Source organism: Bos javanicus, chromosome 7, assembly GCF_032452875.1.
Source record: "Bos javanicus breed banteng chromosome 7, ARS-OSU_banteng_1.0, whole genome shotgun sequence".
NCBI lineage: Eukaryota > Metazoa > Chordata > Mammalia > Artiodactyla > Bovidae > Bos > Bos javanicus.
The window spans coordinates 10601058-10627732 of NC_083874.1; the positions used below are offsets into that span (position 1 = coordinate 10601058).

At 44.8% G+C, this 26675-nt stretch overlaps 1 protein-coding gene across 3 annotated transcripts in view; it reads left to right on the forward strand.

Annotated features, from left to right (window-relative positions):
* Nucleotides 1-329: 329 nt before the first annotated feature.
* Nucleotides 330-26675, forward strand: part of LOC133250516 (adhesion G protein-coupled receptor E2-like) — a 67296-nt gene continuing 40950 nt past the window's right edge. For all 3 annotated transcript variants that reach the window (XM_061421836.1, XM_061421838.1, XM_061421837.1), the window contains exons 1-13: nucleotides 330-497; nucleotides 13589-13642; nucleotides 13956-14075; nucleotides 14615-14770; nucleotides 19792-19938; nucleotides 20025-20071; nucleotides 20185-20262; nucleotides 20662-20839; nucleotides 22908-23015; nucleotides 23198-23418; nucleotides 23609-23788; nucleotides 25402-25599; nucleotides 25874-26109. In XM_061421836.1, coding sequence (XP_061277820.1) covers nucleotides 467-497; nucleotides 13589-13642; nucleotides 13956-14075; nucleotides 14615-14770; nucleotides 19792-19938; nucleotides 20025-20071; nucleotides 20185-20262; nucleotides 20662-20839; nucleotides 22908-23015; nucleotides 23198-23418; nucleotides 23609-23788; nucleotides 25402-25599; nucleotides 25874-26109 — 1754 coding nt within the window. In that variant the 5' untranslated portion in view covers nucleotides 330-466. The remainder of the gene's footprint in view (nucleotides 498-13588; nucleotides 13643-13955; nucleotides 14076-14614; nucleotides 14771-19791; nucleotides 19939-20024; nucleotides 20072-20184; nucleotides 20263-20661; nucleotides 20840-22907; nucleotides 23016-23197; nucleotides 23419-23608; nucleotides 23789-25401; nucleotides 25600-25873; nucleotides 26110-26675) is intronic.

Consider the following 26675-nt stretch of genomic DNA (forward strand, 5'->3'; position numbering starts at 1 on the left):
ATATATCAAAACAATATAAAAACCACTTTTGAAGAGTCTTGCGGTACAAATACCAGTAATGTTATGCAAATGCTTAGAAATTTCAGAGAAGTAATCATCAGGCAAAACAGGAGGAAGAAACATCCAGACCAGTGATTTCCTGTTAAGTAATGAAAAGCAGCATGCATGTGCTAAGTCGCTTCAGTCATGTCCGACTCTTTGTGACCCTATGGGCCATAGCCTGCCAGGCTCCTCTGTCCACAGGATTCTCCAGGCAAGAATACTGGAGTGGATCACCATGCCCTTGTCCAGGGGATCTTCCCAACACAGCTATCAAACCCATGTTGGCAGATAGGTTCTTTACCACTAGCGCCACCTGGATGAGCCCCATGAAAAGCAGAAGTCATACTGAAAGCCAGAAGTCCCTCCCCGACACACAGAGAAAGATAAGACATCTTCTGTGGCTGGGCTTTCTGCTCTCTGCACCATGAGAAACAAGTATCTAAGTTTGCTTCCAGGTAAGTAGAATTATAACGATGGAGTTAGACAACTAAAGCTGTCTGAGACTCTTTATCCAGTTTGAGAATTTCCTCTGTTCTTTACTTTTAAAAGCTTTTGCTTTATTTCTGGTTTTCCCACTATCTTTACAAAGGAAAGCAGGGAAGGAAATTTAAGAAGGGTATTAACTCAATTATGTTAAGTTCTCAAAGGAGAAGGTTGGTGAAACTTTTAATTAGTTAGTTAATTTATATTTTTGGTTGTGCTGGGTCCTTGCTGTTGTATGTGGGCTTTCTCTGTTTGCTGTGCATGGAGGCTCCTTTTGGCTGCAGTGCAAGGGCTTCTCATTTTTTTGGCAACTCCCTCTTTTATTTTTTTAATATAAATTTATTTATATTAATTGGAGGCTAATTAATTTACAATATTATAGTGGTTTTGCCATACATTGACATGAATCCGCCATGGGTGTACATGTGTTCCACATCCTGAACACGCCTCCCACCTCCCTCCCCATCCCATCCCTCTGGGTCATCCCAGTACACCAGCCCCAAGCACCTTGTCTCATGCATTGAACCTGGACTGGCGATCCATTTCACATATGATAATATACATGTTTCAATGCCATTCTCGCAAATCATCCCACCCTCAACCTGTCCCACAGAGTCCAAAAGACTGCTCTATACATCTATGTCTCTTCTTCTGTCTCGCATACCGGGTTATCGTTACCACCTTTCTAAATTCCATTTATATGCGTTAGTATACTGTATTGGTGTTTTTCTTTCTGCCTTACTTCACTCTGTATAATAGGCTCCAGTTTCATCCACCTCATTAGAACTGATTCAAATGTATTCTTTTTAATGGCTGAGTAATATTCCATTGTGTATATGTACCACAGTTTTCTTATCCATTCGTCTGCTGATGAACATCTAGGTTGCTTCCTTATCCTGGCTATTATAAACAGTGCTGTGATGAACATTGTGGTACATGTGTCTCTTTCAATTCTGGTTTCCTTGGTGTGTGTGCCCAGCAGTGGGATTGCTGGGTCATATGGCAGTTCTATTTCTAGTTTTTTAAGGAATCTCCACTGTTCTCCATACTAGCTGTACTAGTCTGGATTCCCACCAACAGTGTAAGAGGGTTCCCTTTTCTCCACCCTCTCCAGCATTTATTGCTCATAGACTTTTGGATAGCAGCCATTCTGACTGGCATGAAATGGTACCTCATTGTGGTTTTGATTTGCATTTCTCTGATAATGAGTGATGTTGAGCATCTTCTCATGTGTTTGTTAGTCATCTGTATGTCTTCTTTGGAGAGATGTCTGTTTAGTTCTTTGGCCCATTTTTTGATTGGGTCATTTATTTTTTCTGGAATTGAGCTGCAGGAGTTGCTTGTATATTTTTGAGATTAATTCTTTGTTGTGCAGAAGCTTTTAATTTTAATTAGGTCCAATTTGTTTATTTTTGCTTTTATTTTCAATATTCTGTTAGGTGGGTCATAGAGGATCCTGCTGTGATTTATGTCGGAGAGTGTTTTGCCTATGTTCTCCTCTAGGAGTTGTATATTTTCTGGTCTTACATTCATATCTTTAATCCATTTTGAGTTTATTTTTGTGTATGGTGTTAGAAAGTGTTCTAGTTTCATTCTTTTACAAATGACCAGTTTTCCCAGCACCACTTGTTAAAGAGATTGTCTCCATTGTATATTCTTGCCTCCTTTGTCAAAGATAAGGTGTCCATAGGTGTGTGGATTTATCTCTCAGCTTTCTATTTTGTTCCATTGATCTATATTTCTGTCTTTGTGCCAGTACCATACTGTCTTGATGACTGTGGCTTTGAAGTCAGGCAAGTTGATTCCTCCAGTTCCATTCTTCTTTCTCAAGATTGCTTTGGCTATTCGAGGTTTTTTGTATTTCCATACAAATTGTGAAATTATTTGTTCTAGTTCTCTGAAAAATACCATTGGTAGCTTGATAGGGATTGCATAGAATCTACAGATTGCTTTGGGTAATATACTCATTTTCACTATATTGATTCTTCTGATCCATGAACATGGTCTATTTCTCCATCTATTTATGTCCTATTTGATTTCTTTCACCAGTGTTTTATAGTTTTATATATAGAGATCTTTTATTTCATTAGATAGATATATTCCTAAGTATTTAATTCTTTTTGTTGCAATGGTGAATGGAATTGTTTCCTTAATTTCTCTTTCTGTTTTCTCATTGTGTATAGGAATGCAAGGGATTTCTGTGTGTTAGTTTTATATCCTGCAACTTTACTATATTCATTGATTAGCTCTAGTAATTTTCTGGTGGAGTCTTCAGGGTTCTCTATGTAGAGGATCATGTCATCTGAAAACAGTGAGAGTTTTACTTCTTCTTTTCCAATTTGGATTCCTTCTATTTCTTTTTCTGCTCTGATTGCTGTGGCCAAAACTTCCAAAACTATGTTGAATAGTAGTGGTGAGAGTGGGCACCCTTGTTGTTTTCCTAACTTTAGGGGAAATGCTTTCAATTTTTCACCATTGAGGATAATGTTTGCTGTGGGTTTGTCATATATAGCTTTTATTATGTTGAGGTATGTTCTTTCTATTCCTGTTTTCTGGAGAGTTTTTATCATAAATGGATGTTGAATTTTGTCAAAGGCTTTCTTTGCATCTATTGAGATAATCATATGATTTTTATCTTACAATTAGTTAATGTGGTGTATTACATTCATTGATTTGTGGATATTAAACAATCCTTGTATCCCTGGGATAAAGCCCACTTGGTCATGATGTATGATCTTTTTCATATGTTGTTGAATTCTGATTGCTAGAATTTTGTTAAGGATTTTTGCATCTATGTTCATCAGTGATATTGGCCTGTAGTTTTCTTTTTTTGTGGCATCTTTGTCAAGTTTTGGTATTAGGGTGATGGTGGCCTCATAGAATGAGTTTGGAAGTGTACATTCCCCTGCAATTTTCTGGAAGAGTTTGAGTAGGATAGGTGTTCAGTTCAATTCAGTTCAGTCGCTCAGTCATGTCCGACTCTGCGATCCCATGAATCGCAGCAGCCAGGCCTCCCTGTCCATCACCAACTCCCGGAGTTCACTCAAACTCATGTCCATTGAGTCGGTAATGCCATCCAGCTATCTCATCCTCTGTCGTCCCCTTCTCTTCTTGCCCCCAATCCCTCCCAGCATCAGAGTCTTTTCCAATGAGTCAATTCTTTGCATGAGGTGGCCAAAGTATTGGAGTTTCAGCTTTAGCATCAGTCCTTCCAATGAACACCCAGGACTGATCTCCTTTAGAATGGACTGGTTGGATCTCCTTGCAGTCCAAGGGACTCTCAAGAGTCTTCTCCAACACCACAGTTCAAAAGCATTAATTCTTCTGCACTCAGCCTTCTTCACAGTCCAACTCTCACATCCATACATGACCACAGGAAAAACCATAGCCTTGACTAGATGAACCTTTGTTGGCAAAGTAATGTCTCTGATTTTGAATATGCTATCTAAGTTGGTCATAATTTTCCTTCCAAGGAGTAAGCGTCTTTTAATTTCATGGCTGCAGTCACCATCTGTAGTGATTTTGGAGCCCAGAAAAATAAAATCTGACCAGCTTGGCTTTGTTGATTTTTGCTGTGGTCTCCTTTGTTTCTTTTGCATTTATTTCTGCCTTAGTTTTTAAGATTTCTTTCCTTCTACTAACCCTGGGGTTCTTCATTTCTTCCTTTTCTAGTTGCTTTAGGTGTAGAGTTAGGTTATTTGTTTGACTTTTTTCTTGTTTATTGAGGTAAGCTTGTATTGCTATGAACCTTCCCCTTAGCACTGCTTTTACAGTGTCCCATAAGTTTTGGGTTGTTGTGTTTTCATTTTCATTCATTTTTATCCATGTTTTGATTTCTCTTTTATTTCTTCTGTGATTTGTTGGTTATTCAGCAGCGTGTTGTTCAGCCTCCATATGTTGGAATTTTTAATAGCTTTTCCCCTGTAATTGACATTTAATCTTACTGCATTGTGGTCAGAAAAGATGCTTGGAATGATTGAATTTTTTAAATTTACCAAGGCTAGATTTATGGCCCAGGATGTCATCTATCCTGGAGAAGGTTCCATGTGCACTTGAGAAAAAGGTGAAATTCATTGTCTTGGGGTGAAATGTCCTATAGATATCAATTATGTCTAACTGGCTATTGTATCATTTAAAGTTTGTGTTTCCTTGTTAATTTTCTGTTCAGTTGATCTATCCATAGGTGTGAGTGGTGTATTAAAGTCTCCCACTATTATTGTGTTACTGTTAATTTCCCCTTTTTACTTGTTAGCATTTCCCTTACATAATGTGATGCTCCTATGTTGGGTGCATATATATTTATAATTGTTATATATTCTTCTTGGATTGACCCTTTGATCATTATGTAGTATCCTTCTCTGTCTCTTTTCACAGCCTTTATTTCAAAGAGTATTTTATCTGATATGAGTGTTGCTGTTCCTGCTTTTTTTTTTTTTTTTTTTTGGTCTCCAATTGCATGAAATATCTTTTTTCAGCCTTTCACTTTCAGTCTGTATGTTTCCCTTGTTTTGAGGTGGGTCTCTTGTAGACAGCATATATAGGGGTCTTGTTTTTGTATCCATTTAGCCAGTCTTTGTCTTTTGGTTGGGGCATTCAACCACTTTATGTTTAAGGTAATTATTGATAAGTATGATCCAGTTGCCATTTACTTTGTTGTTTTGGGTTCGAGTTTATCCACTTTTCTGTGTTTTCTGTCTAGAGAAGATCCTTTAACATTTGTTGGAGAGCTGGTTTGGTGGTGCTGAATTCTCTCAGCTTCTGCTTGTCTGTAAAGCTTTTGATTTCTCCTTCATATTTGAATGAGATCCTTGCTGGGTACAGTAATTTGGGTTGTAGGTTTTTCTTTCATCACTTTAAGTATGTCCTGCCATTCCCTTCTGGCCTGAAGAGTTTCTATTGAAAGATCAGCTGTTATCCTTATGGGAATCCCTTGTGTGTTATTTGTTGTTTTTCCCTTGCTGCTTTTAATATTTGTTCTTTATGTTTGATCTTTGTTAATTTGATTAACATGTGTTTTGGGATGTTTCGTCTTGGGTTTATCCTGTTTGGGACTCTCTGGGTTTTTTGGACTTAGGTGATTATTTCCTTCCCCATTTTAGGGACGTTTTCAACTATTATCTCCTCAAGCATTTTCTCATGGTCTTTCTTTTCATCTTCTTCTTCTGGGACTCCTATGATTCGAATGTTGGGGCATTTAACATTGTCCCCGAGGTCTCTGAGATTGTCCTCATTTCTTTAATTCTTTTTTCCTTTTTCCTCTCTGATTCATTTATTTCTCCCATTCTGTCTTCTACCTCACTTATCCTATCTTCTGCCTCTGTTATTCTACTTTTGGTTCCCTCCAGAGTGTTTTTGGTCTCATTATTGCATTATTCATTATATATTGCCTCTTTTTTATTTCTTCTAAGCCCTTGTTAAACATTTCTTGCACCTTTTCAATCCTTGTCTCCAGGCTATTTATCTGTAACTACATTTTGTTTTCAAGATTTTGAATCATTTTTACTATCATCATTCAGAATTCTTTGTCAGGTAGATATCCTATCTCTTCCTCTTTTGTTTGTTTTGGTGGGCATTTATCCTGTTCCCTTACTTGCTGAGTATTTCTCTGCCTTTGCATCTTGTTTATATTGCTCTGTTTTGGGTGGCCTTTCCATATTCTGGCAGTTTGTGGTTCCTCTTTATTGTGGAAGTTTCTTGCTGCGGGTGGGGCTGGAAGGGTGGCTTGTCAAGGTTTCTAGGTTAGGAAATCTTGTGTCGGTGTTCTGGTGGATGGAGCTGGATCTCTTCTCTCTGGAGTGCAATGAAGTGCCCAGTAATGAGTTTTGAGATATCTATGGGTTTGGTGTGACTTTGGGCAGCCTGTATATTGAAGTTCAGGGCTATGTCCCTGTGTTGCTGGAGATTTTGCTTGGTATGTCTTGCTCTGGAACTGGTTGGCTCTTGGGTGGTGCTTGGTTTCAGTGTAGGTATGGAGGCTTTTGATGAGCTCTTATTGATTAATGTTCCCTGGAGTCAGGAGTTCTCTGGTGTTCTCAGGTTTTGGACTTAAGCCTCCTGCCTCTGGTTTTCAGTCTTATTCTTACAGTAGCCTCAAGACTTCTCCATCTCTATAGCACCAATGATAAAACATCTTGGTTAATGATGAAAAGTTTCTCCACAGTGAGGGCCACCCAGAGAGGTTCACAGTGTTACATGGAGAAAAGAAGAGGGAGGAGGGAGATAAAGGTGACCAGGAGAAGAAGATGGGGGATCAAAAGAGGAGAGAGCAATCTAGCTAGTAATCATTTCCCTATGTGCTCTCCACAGTCTGGGCTGCTTAGAGATGTTCATGGAGTTACACAGAGAAGAGACGAGGGAGAAAGGAGACAGAGGTGGCCAGGAGGATAAAAGGGAGAATCAAAAGGAGAGAGATCCAGCCAGTAATCAGTTCCCTAAGTGTTCTCCACAGCCTGGAACACACAAAGAGATTCACAGAGTTGGGTAGAGAAGAAAAGGGGGAGGGAGGAGATAGAGGAAACCTGGTGGAGAAAAAGGAGAGTCAAAAGGGGGAGAGATCAGGCAAGCTAGTAATCTTGCTCCCAAGTAAAACTGGGTACTGAAGATTGGGTTCTTAAAGGTACAAAATTGATAACAAATACCGAAAAGCAAAGATTAAACATCTAGGGTAGAGGCTAGACTCTCAAAAATACAATATTAAAAAAACAGAACAAAGTCACAAAAATAATAAAATATATATGTGAAGTTTGCTTAAAAACAGGGTCTTTTTTTTTTTCAAGGTAATAGTAGGTTATAAAAATGAAAATTAAAGGAGCAATAGAGACTTAAAATTTTTTAACATTTTTAATTTAAAAAATGATAATAGTAAAAATATATCTAGGAATTTCTCTGGAGCTGTTGCGGACAGTGTGGGGTCAATTCATTTTCAGATAGTTCTTTGATCCAGCTTATACTTCTCAAGATCTATAGGCACCTTCCTATGTAGTCGGTGCTAACTACAAGGTTTTAATCTTTTGCACCTGTCACTTCCAAAGTGGTTCCCTCTGTTTATTTTAGCTTTTTCTGTTTGCTGGCCTCTTCAGTGTCTAATTTCTGCCCTGACACAAGGGGGCGATGGTGGTCACTTTTTTAGGCTCACTTGTTCAGTTGTGCTGTGGGGAGGGAGGAACACTGCAAACAAATATCACTGGCATGTGTGGGGAGTGCTCGCAGTGTCTCGGCCACACTGGGTTTGCCCCTGCTCACAGCGTGTGTGCTTTCATGGTCTACACTTCTCAGGCTCTAGATTGCTCTGCCGGGACTGTCTGAGGCGGGCCCTGGGTTGCGTGCACTTCCCAGGCTTAAGCCGCTCAGGTTCAGGTTCTCAGGTACTCCACAAAGGCACAGACTGGGTTGGGCCTGCATTCTGTGCCCTTCCCATGTCCAAGCAGCTCAGATGATCAGGTGCTTGGCAAGCACAGTCACCCCTAGGTGGGGGGTGCGTCTTATCCCCTCCCCCATCCCAGCCACTCAGTTTTCTGGGTGCACAATGGGTGCACCTTCTCAGGTGTGCCGTGTGTCTCTTCTGGGGAGCTGATCTCTGGCTATGACCCTCCTGGTGAATGTCAACCATCCAGAATCCCAAGAAGTCTTGGTTAGCAGTGAAGCCTGCTTTCAGTTTGGTAGAGATGCCTCTTTGGAGCCAGGACTGCCCCCTTCCAGCTCTGGCTGCTCCCGCCTGCCTGTCTCCTGCGGGGGATGGGCCAGTCCACAGCTGACTAGCTCTGCTCAGTCCTTTGTTCTGTGAGCAGGCCTGGCAGTGTCTTAGGTTAGAGCTTTTCACTGGATAGTTCTCTCTCTCTCTCTCTCTCTCTCTCTCTCTCTCTCTGGCTATCCCCCAGTCTGGGTTGATATCTCATGTTAGTTCCCTCAGATTGTCCTTGGGGCATTCAGGCCAGGTCCTTACCCTAAGCAATGCAGTCCTCGCCTCCCTGCCCAGCCCCCGCTTGCTAGCGGTGGATGCTAGCATCTGGGCTGCTTTTCCGCTGGAAGTTGCCGTTAGGCACGGAATCTGTGGGGTTTAATTAGGTATTTATTTAGTTTTCCTTGCACTTATGTTGCCCTATGAGATTCCAAGACTTGCCACAGACCCGCAGGTGAGAGTGTTTCCTGGTGTTTGGAAATTTCTCTTTTTTAAGACTCCCTTCCTGGGACAGATCTCCGTCCCTACCTCTCTTGTCTCTCATATCTTTTATATTTCATCCCATCTCCTTTCAAAGACAATGGGCTGCCTTTCTGGTGCCTGATGTCCTCTACAAGCATTCAGAAGTTGTTTTGTGGAACTTGCTCAGTCTTCAAATGTTCTTTCCATGAATTTGTGGGGGAGAAAGTGGTCTCCCTGTCCTATTCCTCCACCATCTTAGGACCACCCCCAACTCTCTCTTTTAAAAAAAACTTTGTATTACATATTGACATATAGCTGATTAAGGGATAGGCTAGCTACTCCAATATTCTTGGGCTTCCATTGTGGTTCAGCTGGTAAAGAATTGCAAGCAATGTGGGAGACCTGGGTTTGATCCCTAGGTTGGGAAGATTCCTGGGAGAAGGGAAAGGCTACCCACTCTACTATTCTGGCCTGAACAATTCCATGGACTGTATAGTCCATGGGGTCCAAAGAGCTGGACACAACTGAGCGACTTTCACTTTTACTTTTCATAGCCGATTAACAATGTTATGATAGTTTCAGGTGGGCAGCAAAGGCACTCAGCCTTACATCTATATGAACCCATTCTCCTCCAAACTCTGGTGGCTTCTCATTGCAGAGCATGGTCTCTATGTGTGTGGCTGTGGCTCATGGGGTTAAGTTGTTCTGCAGCATGTGGGACCATCCAGACCAGGAATTGAATTTGTGTCCCCTGCATTGGCAGGCAGATTCTTGCCCACTGGACTACCAGGAAAGTCCCAAGTTGGTGAAATAAATTCCTAGTGAAACTTAACTAAGATTTCTCATTTTACCACCTATATTAGCCCAGGTTCTCAAGACGAACAGAACCAATAGGATGAATCTATAGAGGTGAGAAAGGATTTTATTTAAGAAACTGATTCATGAAGTTGTGGAGGTTGGAAAGTCCAAAAATCTCAAGAACCAGCAGCACACTGGAAACCCAGGATGATCTGATGTTGCATCTCACATTCAAGGGTCACCAGAAGCTTTTTTTTCTTCTTCAAGGAGGTCCATTTTCTTTTTCCTCTTAGGCCTTCAACTGATTGGATGAGGTTCACCTAAATTATGGAGGGTAATGTGGTTTATTCAGAGTCTACTGATGTAAATCTTAAATCAGAAACAGACTCACTGACTTAGAAAATAAGCTTATGATTACAGGGGGGAAGTGAGGGATGAGAGATAGATTGGGAGTTTGGGATTCACATGTACCCACTTCTATATTTAAAATAGATAATCAACAAGCACCTATTGCATAGCACAGGGAACTCTATTCAATATCCTGTAATAACCTAAATGCAAAAACAATTTGGAAAAGAATAGATATATGTATATGTATAATGAAGAGAAGCGAAAAGCAAAGGAGAAAAGGAAAGATATAAACATCTGAATGCAGAGTTCCAAAGAATAGCAGTAAGAGATGAAGTTCAGTGATCAATGGGAAAGACTAGAGATCTCTTCAAGAAAATCAGAGATACCAAAGGAACATTTCATGTAAAGATGAGCTCCATAAACAACAGGAAATGATATGTACCTAACAGAAGCAGAAGATATTAAGAAGAGATGGCAAGAATACACAGAAGAACTGTACAAAAAGACCTTCACAACCCAGATAATCATGATGGTGTGATCACTGACCTAGAGCCAGACATTCTGGAATGTGAAGTCAAGTGGGCCTTAGAAAGCATCACTACGAACAAAGCTAGTGGAGGTGATGGAATTCCAGTGGAGCTCTTTCAAATCCTGAAAGATGATGCTGTGAGAGTGCTGCACTCAATATGCCAGCAAATTTGGGAAACTCAGCAGTGGCCACAGGACTGGAAAAAGGTCAGTTTTCATTCCAATCCCAAAGAAAGGCAATGCCAAAGAATGCTCAAACTACCGCACAATTGCATCATCTCACATGCTAGTAAAGTAATGCTCAAAATTCTCCAAGCCAGGCTTCAGCAATATATGCATGCACCGTGAACTTCCTGATGTTCAAGCTGGTTTTAGAAAAGGCTGAGGAACCAGAGATCAAATTGCCAACATCTGCTGGATCATGGAAAAAGCAAGAAAGTTCCAGAAAAACATCCATTTCTGCTTTATTGACTATGCCAAAGCCTTTGACTGTGTGGATCACAATAAACTGTGGAAAATTCTGAAAGAGATGGGAATACCAGACCACCTGATCGGCCTGTTGAGCAATTTGTATGCAGGTCAGGAAGCAAATGTTAGAACTGGACATGGAACAACAGACTGGTTCCAATAGGAAAAGGAGTTCGTCAAGGCTGTATATGGTCACCCTGTTTATTTAACTTATATGCAGAGTACATCATGAGAAACACTGGACTGGAATAAACACAAGCTGGAATCAAGATTGCCGGGAGAAATCTCAATAACCTCAGATATGCAGATGACACTACCCTTATGACAGAAAGTGAAGAGGAACTAAAAAGCCTCTTGAGAAAATGAAAGTGGAGAGTGAAAAAGTTTGCTTAAAGCTCACATTCAGAAAATGAAGATCATCGCATCCGGTCCCATCACTTCATGGGAAATAGATGGGGAAACAGTGAAAACAGTGTCAGATTTCATTTTTCTGGGCTCCAAAATCACTGCAGATGGTGACTGCAGCCATGAAATTAAAAGACACTTACTCCTTGGAAGGAAAGTTATGACCAACCTAGATAGCATATTCAAAAGCAGAGACATTACTTTGCCAACAAAGGTTCGTCTAGTCAAGGCTATGGTTTTTCCTGTGGTCATGTATGGATGTGAGAGTTGGACTGTGAAGAAGGCTGAGCGCTGAAGAATTGATGCTTTTGAACTGTGGTGTTGGAGAAGACTCTTGAGAGTCCTTTGGACTACAAGGAGATCCAACCAGTCCATTCTGAAGGAGATCAGCCCTGGGATTTCTTTGGAAGGAATGATGCTAAAGCTGAAACTCCAGTACTTTGGCCACCTCATGAAGAGTTGACTCATTGGAAAGACTCTGATGCTGGGAGGGATTGAGAAGGGGACGACAGAGGATGAGATGGCTGGATGGCATCACTGACTCGATAGACGTAAGTCTGAGTGAACTCCAGGAGTTGATGATGGACAGGAAGGCCTGGCGTGCTGCGATTCATGAGGTCGCAGAGAGTCGGACACGACTGAGCGACTGATCTGATCTGATCTAATCCGATAATTGAATCTCTTTGCTATACATCTGAAACTAACACAAAATTGTTAATCAACTGTGATCCACTATAAGATAAAGATGAAAGAAATTATTTTTCCTGCCAAACAATGCTAGTTCATGTAAAACCTTCACAGCAATATCTGGAATAGTGTGAGACCAAATATGTGGGTACAGCGGCCCAGCCACATTGATACATAAAATTAACCATAATATCAACTAAACCTTATTAGTCTTCAGTCATCTACAACTGAAATAAAGCTCATGCTATTATGCTATTACTACCATTGCACTCATTTGATCAAACCAGTCAGTTCTGAAGAATATCAACTCTGAATATTCTTTGAAAGGACTGATGCTGAAGCTGAAGCTCCAATACTTAGGCTACCTGATGCAAAGAGCTGACACACTGGGAAAAAAATGCTGATGCTGGGAAAAATCGAGGGCATGAGGAGAAGGCGGCAATAGAAGAGGAGATGTTTGGATAGCATCATTGACTCAAGGGACATGAGTTTGAGCAAACTCTGGGAGGTAGTGGAGGACAGAGAAGCCTGATGTGCTGCAGTCTATGGGGCCACAAAGAGTTGGACACGACTTAACAACTGAAGAACAACTCATTTTGCATTGGGGAAATTGTGCTTCAAAGGACAGGTGACATTTCCAAAGACAAGTGGCCACCAAGTGAAAGTTTGTATGCAGACTTGGGTCTCCAAATCCATTCTCCACCAGGATCCTCTGTCACATAACAGTGTTGAAGTGGCAGTACAGCCTGGAGGAGGAATTCTTTTTTATCTTTCCTAAGAAGAAAGATCCTGTAAGGCACACAGCTCTGAAAAGATTTTCTTAGGGTTCAATTTCTCACTTGGATGGGATGACAGACTGGGTACTGTTTGTAGGTAGACTTGATCCCTTTACACCCACAGTGGTTTCATATCACAAAGCCTACTGCTGTCAGTGATTCATTTCAGGCCTGGACTGAGATCAAGGAGAGGAGCTGTGCCCTCAGTGCACTACAGAAAGGCCAGGAGCTCATCTGCAGGGAACCATAGCAGCCACAGCTGCTGAACCTAGAGAGGCCACTTATCCAGGGCAGACTGGATCTACCTGCAGATACCTTAGTTCTCATATCTACCTGTCCTCACCCTCTCCTGATCCCAGGGTTCCATGTCCTACTGACATCATCATGAGGTAGGGCTTGGACTGTGTAACTCCAAACTTGGACCGCAATATCCATGCTCTTCCTATGTGTCCTGAAACATGTAACTTCAACAGAAGAAACCATCCTGGAGAGAAATCCAGAGAGATTTCGGCCACTGCCAGAGGACCAAGAACCTGAGTATGGGCAAAGGCACCAATCTGAGGACTTTCTTCCTCCTTCAAATATGCACCCTCATTTGGGAGAGTTTGGGGTTTCTAAGATGTGTCCTTGTCATCAGCTCTCTGTGTATACTCTGTCCCTTTACATCTAGCACCTGAGGTTCCATGAGGGCTGTGCCTGTCAGTAACTGATTCCTTGTGGAGTCCCAGGAGATGCAGGGGAAAGGCAGAGTCCTCAGTTCTGTGCAAAGCACAGGAACCTTGGGGAGGCTGCTGGAAAGTGGTGGGCAGCAGAGACACCACCATCTCCCCAGGAGGCAGGGGCCACATGGAAAGGCTTGAAATTGAAGCTCCATTTTCCTATGTTTGTCATCTCTGTCTTTCTGCCCCAGGACTCTTGGTGCTGCTGCTGTTTCCAATGGGACCTACAGCCCAGAACAGTAAAGGTGAGTCTGGGGAAAGGTGGAGAATGCATGCCAGGGTCTGGGTTCTCTCACCGACAAGGGAGAGAAGGAGACTTATTTTTCAAGTGAGGTTCAGAAATGGTTCTCTGGGAACAAGAGAAGTTGTTTCTTCTACCCAAATGCCCAGAGTGTTCTGAGCTCTTCCCCTTGGATAGCATTGTCTCTTCCCCTTCCTCCCTCCCTTCCTCCCATTCATGCTTCCTTCCATTCTGCCCATGGACCCCCAGATGATAGCTTTCTTTCATTCTCTGGAACTTCTGATGACGGTCTCCATCCCCACTTCTTCCCCCCACAGCCTGCGCTCTGCGATGCCCTCCAAACTCCTCATGTGTCAATGGTACCACCTGCCGCTGCACTCCAGGATTCATTTCTGTTTCTGGGGAGATCTTCACGGACCCCTTGGAGAGCTGTTATGGTATGAAGACTTGGGGTGGTGGCAGGACATGCAGAGAATGTGGGGTACAGCCCAGTACCCATGGGAAACATGGATATTTGGTGGGTGCCTCAGGCTTTGTCCTCAGAACTGTCAAGCACAGAAAAAAGAAAAACAAAAAGATACAAAGGTGGAGAGATGAGACATGAATAATCCTGGCTTCCTGGAGAGGAGCTGGGTCTTCAGGAGTCTGGAGTCTGAGCCTCAGTTTGTCCTTTCAGGACTGAGGAGGGAGATGCAGAACATCTACCCACTCCCCACTTCAGCACTGCCCACTGTGTCCCTATCTGGGCTGCCAGTCAGAGGGCTAGGAAGATCAGAGCTGACTGCACAAGCTTCAGGGATGGCTTGTTCCAGCTGCATCCTAGACTCAGCAGTATTGACCAAGAGTCTAAATTGTTCCAAAAAGACATGGATTACATATCAGGCCTAGTGCTGCCGAGTCAGGTAGGGGATGGGGATCTCTGTCTTGAGGGGACACACATCTTTGGGAGGTGACCCTTTGCCCTGTTGTGTTCCAGACATCAATGAGTGTGGACCGCCCTCACCAGTGTACTGTGGAATTTCAGCAGACTGCCAGAACCTGGAAGGAGGCTACTACTGCACATGCAGCCCAGGATATGAGCCTGTTTCTGGGGCAACAATCTTCAGGAATGAGAGTGAGAACACATGTCGAGGTAAGAATGAGGCTGCATTTCCTGCCTCTCATTTTTGACATTTCAGGGCCAAAATGCTGAGTCATTTCTGAAGCATCCAGGGGACAGGACCTTGGTTACAGGTGTAGCACCCAGGTCTGAGTTGGGACAGTTTACAGATACCTGTCCCACCCGCACAGAGAGGCAGATGGTACGAGCCAGGGACCCAGGTCCCGGCTTTGCCACCTGAGAGCTGCATGTGTGACACTGGCCAGGACTCTTTTTCAGAAATCACTGTTAACATGGGAGATGTGATAATATTATTGTGATTTTCTGTTTTCTTTTAAGTACCCCTATCTTGCACAAATAAAAACAAAAGCAACTTTGCCAAGATCAGTACGTGACCTTGGACAAGTTAATTCACCTCTCTCTGTGCCCCAGCTTACCTGACTATAAAAAATGGGGGCAGGAGGAATTATGGTGTTTACCTCATAGAATTGCTGGAAAGGTATATGAGGTCAAAAAGCACAAAACACTGATGGCTGTTTGGATTTTAAATTATAGTCATCATGATCTAACATACCCTCTCCATGATGGACATCCTTGGGGGCTCTGCCCCAGGGTGGGTGCTCAGGAGCAGCTGTCCTGCCCACTCCCTCACCAGGACCAGGAGGAGCATGGCCTCCACACATCACCAGGCTTTGCCCCACTTCCAGGGGGAGCAGGCAGGTAGGGAAAGGGGCAAGGGGCCAGCAGTGGGTCAGACAGGACTCCAGAGAGGGGTCCATGAAGAGGGATAGACCTGAACACTGAGGGTGAGGAGGGGAGGAGAGAGAAGGTGGGAGGTGAGAAGAATGCTGAGCTCAGGGTACAGAGGACTCTGAAGAGGGTTCTTTGACCACCCTGCTACAGGGAGAAGAGCCAGCGACTGTGGGCCCAGTCCTTTCCTTCCTGCCCTGCAGACAGAGGGCAGCAGAGCCTCCCCAGTGGGAGGGAAGAGGGGACCTGCATCTGTGTGGAGTCCCTGCTAGCCTATAGCAGCCTCGGTGGGTGGCTGTTGTGCTTGAACTCATGACCTGGTCAGAAGACAGAGCCTTCAGTAAATTAGTAATGGTCCCTCATCTCCAGGCCTACTGTGTGTTTGGGGAATGGAGACTGAGTTGACTTTCCACCCCCAATTTGCCTCATTGGCCAGATACTCTTGTGCAGTAAGCAACCTGCACAACTGCACATGGTGATCATTGATCACACTCAGTGTGTCTGCACTAAGGGGGCTGCTCACTCATTGTTGTGAGACCCTCCAGAGACAGAGATGTAGAAGACTGATGTGGGAGGGGACCTCAACAGACCTCAAGGTGGATGACAGGGAGAGAGCCACCTGCTGGTTTGCATCAAAACCTTCTGCCTGAAGACCTAGATCTGTGACAGGCTCAGCTGGATTGTCTTACACTCCCCACCTCAGCATTCCAGCCCTCACTGCACCCAAGTACATCTCCATCCATGTTCAGGCCATGAGGTCTGCCATGAGAAGAAGACCTGGGCTGGGTCCCTGGGCTCCTTGTTCAACTTTTCCAGGCATCAGATGGCTGTCCTGTGTGCCTGTCTAGTCTCCCAACCCTCTCTGAACCCCAAGACTCAGAACCTCTGCAAAGGGTCTCTTCTGGATGTTCAGAACATCCCACTGTCACATGGCCTCTTATCTTCTTAAAACAAAAGAGGGAGTGACATTCAAGATATTCAGTGTGGTCACAGCACCGTGTGTTTCATAACACTATCTGTCCTCATTGCCACTGTTAGTGCTGTCTGGGAGAAGACCTGCGCCCACTGGGGCTTCTGAGACCCTGGGTCATGGTGGACTCTGGGGCCCCATCCAGAAATGTGAGAGGAGGAAGACTCAAGGAATGCTCCCCATTCCTTGAGTCCCCACCCATCACTGACCCTGCCGGCAAACTGCCTGGAGAAGATGTCTCCTGGCACCCTGATGCAACATCTCAACTGCTCAGCTTCCATTTATTTCCCCACACAAGGTTCCACCTGACCCTCTCCCATAATTTCAGTTCATGGGCCTGAGGTAGCTCTGATGACTGCGGCCTGGGAGGATGTTGTGTCAGGGGTGTGGCAGGATGACATCAACCCCCAACTCACTGGAAGAATCAGGTAAATGAAGAGGTTTTCCATCTGGTCTCAGTGATAAGCTGTCACCAGGGACCATTTCCTCCGGTCTGACCCTCTACTAAGGAGGTCAACCCAGACTGCACAATGACCCAGACCATGTGAGGACAGAAGGTGGAGGCTGAGCCCCACCCAGCAGTGTGCACATGTCCACATCTCTAGTGGGAGGCCAAGTGTCAAGATGGCAGAAACACCTGCCACCCTTCGCCCATGAGCACCTTCTCCCTGCTCCAGCCACCCAGCCCTCGCCCATCATGAGCCTTGCTCAGCTGTGGATTCTCATCACTTCCTGCAAGTCTGGGGTATGCCTTCATGGGAATCAGATAAAGGCACCTTCACAGCCCTAAAGCTGACTATCCAGACAACAAACCCAATGTCCAGCACAGCCTGGTGCCCACTGAGCTTCCCTGGTAGCTCAGAGGTTAAAGCATCTGCCTGCAATGCAGGAGACCTGGGTTTGATCCCTGGGTCAGGAAAATCCCCTGGAGAAGGAAATGGCAACCCACTCCAGTATTCTTGCCTGGAGAATCCCATGGACAGAGGGGCCTGGTGGGCTACAGTCCACAGGGTCGCAAAGAGTCGGACACGACTGAACGACTTCACTTTCACTTTCATTTTCTATGCAACTGCCCACAAGCCTCATCGTTGAGCTGCATGACTCAGGGGTGGGTCTTCATCCATGTCCACAGAGCTGGAGTCTCAGAGTTAGCATGAATGGAAAAGCGCTGTCCTGCCAGGGTCAGCAGGATCCAAGGAGAACTCAGTGGCAGCATTGCCCTGGGGAAGTCAGAACAAAGTGCATCACTGGGAACCAAGATGGGCCCTGCTCAAGGAACAAAGCTGTACTCAGTTACGAAGAAGACCCACCCAGGCCTTTGTCCAAATCTTTAGCCTTGGACACGGGCAGCTGTGATGCCCCCATCCCAGCTGGGTTATTCCCCGGGAGGCTCACGAAGTCAGAGATAGCAGATTGGGTAACTGGGCCACTTACGGTCACTTCTAGACAACAGAACTTCCGGGTCACCATGCTCATCCATAGCATAATTCAATCTGAATGAGGAGAGGCCCCCACTCACCAAAGAAGAGAGAGCAGGCCCTTCTAGATGCTTCTATGCTGAGAAACGTGGCTGACATCCAGACCAGAAGGCTGTCCACAGCAGCAGGTATCCATCACACTCTCCTTCCCCTTGCAGACGTGGACGAATGTCAGCACAGACCCCGAGTCTGTAAAGACCTCAGCGTCTGCATCAACACCGAGGGCAGCTACACCTGCCAGCGCCCACCCGGCTTGGAGTTCACCCCAGAGGACCAGAGGCATTGCACATGTAGACCCTCGGAAGACAGTGTGAGGCAGGCCTGGAGCTGGGGAAGGAGCTGAGGTGGTTCAGGGACCCCAAGAATGATGGAGACGAGACTCAGGCTCCTGTGACACCAAGGGCCTGCTGGGGCCCTGTCCAAGGATCACCTCCTCAAATGGTCCCACCACAGACCAGGGAGACAGCAGAGCCTTCTGGGCCTGGGGTTTCTTTGTAGAGTTCCCTGCCCCCCAAGAACATCCCCAGACCTCACCCCTTCCACATCTGCTACATTCGAGCAGAGGGAGGTGTCACCTCTGGCTTTTAGAGGGGGAACCTCGGTCCAGGGCTAAAGAGAATGTGAGTAAGAGCCTTGATGGGGAAGTCGAGCTTCCATGACTCAGTTTCTATCTTCGCCTCATTTTTCTTCTTAAAAATAGGAACAATGTCCCAGCTGGAGTCATCTTAAGGGAAGCTGCCATGACAAACTTTGGCAATGAAGAGGCAGCAGCACTATGAGGAGAGCTGTGTCCTCAGCACAGTGAGGAGCTAGGAGACCTGGGCTGCACAGGACTGGTCCTCTGGGTTCTGTTCTAATAAAGGCAGGGATGCAGCTCCAGATGGCAGTGGTGCCTCCCCCTCACCCACCACATCACACGTGGTCATGATCAGTGCTACAACCTCCCTGGTTAGAAGCCCACAGAGCCTCCTGCACCAGACATGAAAGGATTCAGCTTGGTCTGAGATTACACCCGCACCCACAAAGTTGTCCCCATCCACCCTGCAGGGAAGATCTGAGCTTATGGAACTTTTGCATTAGAAAATGCTATCACACATTTGTAACCCAGCAGGCCAAGTAACTTGCAGACAGAGGGTGTCCTCAGAGCGCAGCGCTAAGAAATCTGAGAAGGGGCTTGAAGAATGGGTGCAGTGAGTGAAGGTGGGTAGCTCTGATCTGGGTTTTTCCTCAGATGTGAATGAATGCACGTCTGGGAGAAACCCATGCCACAGCTCCGCCCACTGCCTCAACTCCATGGGCAGCTTTGAGTGCTGCTGTCGCACTGGCTGGAAGCCGATCCAATGGCCCAAACAGCACAGTCTGTTTAGATTGTTTAAAGGTTTAGAGCTCAGGGGCTACACTCTTGGAGACCCTCACTCAAAACATCTAATTATATACTCATTGGTACCCACACAAACCAAACAGAAAGATCACTGGGGGTCCCCTGCTGTGTAAGGTGTTATGCATTTTGAGGCTAAATGTGAAAAAATCTTGGAGGGGTGTGGGGGTCCTAGAGAAGGAGCTGGGATACCAAGCAGAAGCCTCCCAGGGACCCCAGGCAACAGCAAATTACCAACTGGAAAGAGGATATGTCAGTATTTTCACAAGCTGTACTTGTCTCATCTGCTGTCTGTCAGAACTCTACACACTTCCTATATATATTTTCACAGCATCCACTACTCAAGGATGTGCTGTCCTTGATTCTAGGAGGTGGCGTCACCTCCTGGGGAACTAATATGGGAAAAAAGAGGGGCACAAGGAGGACAGGGGCCTCACAGGACTGAGGCAGAGTCTGACCCCCTCCTTCTTGTCCCCAGATGTGGATGAGTGCAGCTCCGGGCAGCATCAGTGTCACAACTCCACCGTCTGTGTCAACACTGTGGGTTCATACAGGTGCCACTGCCGGCAAGGTTGGGAGCCTAAACCTGGATTATGGTATAAGCAAATGAACACCATCTGTAAAGGTACCTGTCCTGCCCTGATCTAAGACCCACCCACAGCAAACACAGACACTGCCACACCTAATGAGTTGCTCACCTGTCCCCTGCAGAGATCTCCTTCCCCACCTGGACTGCTCCCTCTGGAATCAAGAGCCAGGTGAGTGGCCCCAAAGGGACAGGCAGCAGGAAATCTCTTTGCAAAGCCCGTTCATTTCCCCCAAGCTCCCACACTCACATGAGGCTCTCTGACCATCTTGTCTTCTCCCCTAGGCGCTCTCTCACTTCTTGAACAGAATCCAGGATCTGGGCAGAAACTTCAGTTCAGCCTCTGTCCTGAACACTGTTGGGGTAAGGGCCGGACCCAAGGGAGGCAGGCAGAAGCATCCCATAGAAGCCTTGGGAAAATTTGATCTGGAAAGGGACACCCCAGCAACAATGGTGCACTCTCCCACAGGGTGGGTGGGAACAGTGGACACGTGTAGTGACTACTGAACACCATGGCACATCTACTAATGCCCTTTCCTTTCCCTATTTCTGGATATTGGGTTTACATCATCCTTGACACTAATGAAAAAGTTTGACCTCTGAGTGGCTGGATTGAAGGGGCAAAAATCACCCAGGGAATCCCATCCAGTACCACCTGTATCACCCAGAGAGTCTCTTTAGTCTGTTCTCTGTGACTGGGTCATAACTTCATACGGCCTCTCAGATGCATGGGCTACTGGCTTTGTGTCCCCATCCCCCCAGGACCTCGTACAGGAGACGGGTGATTTGCTGGAGACCCCCGGGGACCTGAAAACCCTGCCCTTCTCAGAGCAGCACTTTGTGGTCCCTAACCTGCTCTTTGGCCTGGAAAATGTCCTGAGAGGGGTGAGCAAGGCACTGCCTAAAGGGTCATTTACCTTCAATTCATCTGCAGGCATAGGTAAGTCAGTACCTGAGTCTGACCGCAGGTTCCTGCTTCGCTTGTTCCCTGCCTCCTTGCTCTTCCAATCCCACTAGAGCAAAGTGACCATGCCTATATCTCCCTTTAATGTCATAAACAAATTAAAATAAAAGGTTAAGGGCAAAATCGTTGAGAGGGATTAATAGGTACAAACTTGTAGTTGTGAAATAAATAAAAGGATGTAAGGTACAGAATCTGGGGAAGGAAATGGCAACCTGCTCCAGTATTCTTGCATGGGGAATTCCATGGACAGAAGACCCTGGAGGGCTACAGTCCAGGGGTTTACAGAAGTCAGACACGACGTAGTGACTAAACCACCAACAACGATGTTCAGCATAGGAAATGTAGTCAATAATATATGGAAATGAATGGTAACTAGAGTTAGTGTGGTGATCATTTTGTAATGTATGATAATATCAAATCATTGTATCGTACACCTGAAACTATTATAATATTCTAGTTCAATTGCACTTCAGTGAAAAACAGAGAGAAAAAGAGGTTAAAAATAAATGAAAAACTAAACTTTCATTGTAAAATGAAGTGTCAGCAAAGGAAATAATTATACTGAAGAATTTATGATAAAATATAAATGGCTTCAAAACAAGACCACCTGCTGTCTCAGATGGTAAAGAATCTGCCTGCAATGCAGGATACCTGGGTTCAATCCCTGGGTCAGTAATATCCCCTAAAGAAGGAAGAGGTAATCCACTCCCAGTACTCCTGCCTGGAGAATCCCAAGGACAGAAGAGTCTGGTGGGCTACAGTCCATGGGATTTCGAAGAGTCAGACAAGAGTCACTAATACTTTCACTGTCTTTTCAAAAGAAAACAAGGTATTAAATTTGGAAGTGTATAAATTTAGTATTATTTGCTATTTAAGTCTGATTTGTTTTATTAAGTTGAAATGCACTTAATATAAATTCACCATTTTAACCAGAGTGTACAATTTGGAGACATGTAGTAGTGTATTCACAGAGGTGTATAACCTTCACCTCTATTTCTAAAACATTTTCATAATCGCAAAGGTATTCTCTGTCCACTAAACAGTCACAAATTTCTCCTTTCCTTCAGCCCTGGCAATCAGTTATTGGTTTTCTGTCCCTATGGATTTCCATCCTGGATAGTTCCTATAAATAGAAATATATATATTATATTTCCTATAAACATTTGGGTTGTTTCTACCTTTTGACTATTGTGAACAGTGTTACTGTGCATATTGATGTATAGGTATTGGCTTGAACATCTATTTTAATTCATTTGAGTCACAAATGAATTAAAAGCTAGGAGTGGTATTGCTGAGTTATGCAGTAGTTCTACTTTCAACTTTTTGAGAAACTACCTATTTTTGCAAAGCAGCTATTTTTCCATTTTCCATTGTCAACAGCAAGGTACAAGAGTTCCAGTCTCCTTATTGTCAGTGACACCTGTTGTTTCCTTTTTTTTTTTTTTTTTCTGTCATTATAGCCATTCTAGTAGCTGTCAGGAGAGATTGCATCACGGTTTAATCTGCATTTCTCTAGTACCTAAGGATGTTTAATTTTTTTTATGTCATTGTTGAGCATTTTTGTACCTTTCTTGGAAATATGTCTATCTACTCAAGTCCTTTTGCCTATTTTTTTTTTCTTTTGGCCATGGCATGCAGCATGCAGGATCTTAATTCCCTGACCAGGGACTGAACCCAGGTCACCACAGTGAAAGCCCAAGTTCTAACCACTAAATGGCCAAGAATTCTCCATCATAATAATTAAACAGATATACTATATAAACACATATAGTATATCTGTGTCTCATTGAAAAAGACCCTGATGCTGGGACAGATTCAAAGCAAAAGGAGAAAGAGGCAGCACAGCATGAGATGGTTAGATAGAAATCACTGACTCAATGGACATGAATTTGATCAAACTCCATGGGTTAGTGAAGCACTGGGAGCCTGACATGAAACAGTCCACGAGGTTGCAAAGAGTTGGACACGACTTAGCAACTGAACAGCATGGTGTTATAGTCATCAAAACAATCACAATTACTAATCTAACTTCCACAATTCATAGAACTGTCACTGGAGGTGCAGGCGCCAAGCTACAGGAATATCACCTTGATTCAGAAACAGACAAAGATGATGCTGACCTGGGATGCAGTGCGTGATTCTGGTGACTCAGGTAATGGCTGAGACAGTGGGTAAGTCTTCACTGTGTGTCAAGATGCCCAAGGATATGACAAATGGGATATTGAAGTTTAAAGGGAATTATGGGTTATGGTGGGGCAAAAGGAAATAGTCCATCTGTAGAAGAAGAGGTCCTTTCGGGCACTGCAAGATGTCAACCTTAGCCTTGTCCTGCAGGTCTTGCTGTGGTGGGCCTCCTGTCCACTCCAGGGATGGACAGATTCCTGGCGGAGGCCCCTCTGGTCCTGGATGCTGAGGAACTGACAACTCTACATGAGACACACAGGGGTTTGCTGCAGGAAACCTCCCACATCCTGCTGTCGGATGTCATATCTGCCTTTATCACCAACAAGGACACTGAGAACCTCAGGTCCCCAGTCACCTTTGTCTTCCAACATGTGAGTCCAGATGGAATGGAGTGGTGGGTGTGGAACAGGCCTGAGTCCTGGGCCCAGCCTTGGGCTTCAGGGGGCTGTGCCATGGGTGCATAAACTGTTTCGGAAAGCCCTTCACAAGCTAGCTTTGGGTCAGCATTTCTGAGCAACAGAACCCCGAACTCACACCCACTTCCTCTTCCTGTTAACACAGTCAGTGACCCCTGGGCCAAGAGAGAAGGTGCACTGTGTGTATTGGGAGCATGGCCAGAATGGAAGTGGTCATTGGGACACCAGAGGCTGCTGGGTGACCAGCACCAGAGACAACAGCACCACCTGCCAGTGCAGCCACCTCAGCATCTTTGCTGTCCTCATGGCCCACTACAGTGTTCAGGTGAGAACTCTCACACAGACAGCATCCAAGGGCTACTGCTGTGTAACAAATTCCCCCACACACAGCAGCTTTAGAAACATAGATTTATTACTATCTCATAGTTTCTGCAAGTTAGCAAATAGCCATGGTTCAGATGAGCTTTCTGTTCAGGTTCCTACAAGTCTTATAAACCTTTCATCAGAAAATTGGGGTCGTCCCTTAACTCCCTGATTTATGGCAGATTTCAGTTCCTGGTGTTAGTAGGATTGAGGTAGTGTTTTCTTTATCTCTGGCAGCAGAGAACCAGGCTCAGTTCCCATGGCTGCCTGCATTCCTTCTCATCTGTTGCTGTTGTTCAGTTGCTAAGTCATGTCCCACACCTTGCGACCCCATATACTATAGCAGGACAGGTTCCCCTGTCCTTCAGTATCTCCCAGATTTTACTCAGATTCATATCCACTAAGGCATTGATGCCACCCAACCATCCCATCCTCTGCTGTCCCGTTCTCCTTTTGCCTTCATTCTTTCCCAGCATCAGGGTCTTCTCCAATGAGTGGACTCTGTGTGCATCAGGGGCCAAAGTATTGGAGCTTCAGCTCAGTCCTTCCAATGAATATTCAGGGTTGATTTCCTTTAGGACTGACTGGTTTGATCTCTTTGCTGTCCAAGGGACTCTCAGCAGTCTTCTACAGCACCACTATTCAAAAGCATCAATTCTTCAGTGCTCACCCTTCTTTCTGGTCCTAATTCTCCTCTGGGACCTCTCACAGTGCACCAGTGAATCTGTCTGGAGATCAGCAGCAGAAACTCCCTCATGTCAGAACTCTCTCAAACTCTGAATCATTTTATCCAAGAAGAGCCTACCTCTTCTGAAGGCTCTTCTGGTTACAACAGGTCCAACCAGGATAAACTCTCTAAGTCAGTTGATGGAGGGCTTGAATTTCACCTGCAACACTCTCTTCACAGCAGCACCTGGGTTGGCTCTTGACTGAACATAGAGCAGAAGATGGACATGAGGCTGTGGTTGCCACATTAAAATTCTGTTTACCCCAGGGGTCTTCACAACAGGGTGCTCAGGGGCTGCAGAAAATATGAATTTTATGCTACCACCATTGTCAAAATATAGTAGACATCCTCCATAAAGGGTTCAGTTCTAATCTATAATCATTAGTTCCCTTCTAAGAATGGATATTTCAGGGATGGGTGAGTCGCGTCCAAGGCAGGTGGTTAATACCTGGACAGAGAGTCTCAGGTACAGACTCTATCACACACCATCACATGGTGGGGATGGAGGGTGGTGTTCAGCATGAAGTTTCATGCCTCTGTGTACCTACTGTGGTAACTGGGAGGCTGAGTCATGCACAAAAGTCTATAGGAAAATAAACCCTTGTGAGTTCCAGAGTTTGTTCTTGACTAAAGATTCTCCTGTCCCTCTGTCCTTCCAGGGACAGAATTCATCATTCAGATCCCATAAAATTCTAACATTCAGAAGCTGGAGAAAGCTATCCACAAATATACCAAGTCTATCTAGGTCTTCTATTCTGATTTTTCTATTTCTAAAAAGAAAAATGGTGGAAGGGTCATTACCCAGAGCAGGAAAGCATGACTGTGGTCCCCTCTCTGCTGGGTCCCAGGAGGAGGATTCCGCACTGACTGTGATCACCTACGTGGGGCTGAGCCTCTCTCTGCTCTGCCTCCTCCTGGCGGCCCTCACCTTCCTGCTGTGCAAAGCCATCCAGAACACCAGCACCTCGCTCCACCTGCAGCTCTCACTCTGCCTCTTCCTGGCCCACCTGCTCTTCCTCACAGCCATCGACAGAACTGAGAGCAAGGTTCATATACTTTTCCAAAATACTCCTCCCCCAGGGGATTCTGAGTTTATGGAGCCACACTGCTTTGGACACTTTAATAAAATGACTTGGGTTTCAGGTAAGGTTAAATTGGTAAATAACCAGTCTCACATTGACTGCCATGACTAGAAGACAAACACTCTGTTGACAAATTCTTCATATACATCAAAGTTCTCCCTAGTGGAAAGTTATAGAAGTACCGGGGCCGTGCTCCACCCTGACAGTCCCTCCTCGTGACACCTTCCTCCTCCTGCAGGTGCTGTGTGCCATCATTGCAGGTGCCTTACACTATCTCTACCTGGCCTCCTTCACCTGGATGCTGCTGGTGGGCCTGCACCTCTTCCTCTCTGCACGCAACCTGACGGTGGTCAACTACTCCGGTATCAACAGGTTCATGAAGAAGGCCATGTTCCCTGTTGGCTACGGAGTCCCTGCTGTGATTGTGGCCATTTCTGCAGCATCCAGGCCTCATCTTTATGGGACTTCCACCAGGTAAATTAACTTCCAACTGTTCTTATCTCTCCAGCACAATCATGTGTTGTAGAACAAATGTAGTATTTGACTATGACAGATCCCAATACATAGACACTAAGTAATAATCCCTAGGTCATCTTTGGTAGAGGATGATAATATTGAAGGAGAATGCCTTCAACCTCTGTTCATGAAATAACAAAGAGGAAATCAAAAGAAGTGCTTAGGGCACCATTTAGAAAAATATAGCCTGCTTTTTTATCCTAATTCTATAGGATGTTTCAATTTTTCATTTGTAATAGTAGACACTGTAATTCACCCCACTTTACAGGTAAGTAAACTGAAGCACAAATAGTTTAAGTAAATGCAGAAACGTGCACAGTTTAATTCAGTTTAGTAGGTAGCCAAGCTTAATTCAAATTCAGAGTCAAGATTCTTAGCTTACACTTTTATTTTCAGCTTTTAATACTAGACTTACTGTTTTCGCATTTTTGTTGACATATGCTACATATATTGTAGGGCTTCCCCTGTGGCTCAGCTGGTAAAGAATCTGCCTGAGATGTGGGAGACCTGGGTTCGATCCCTGG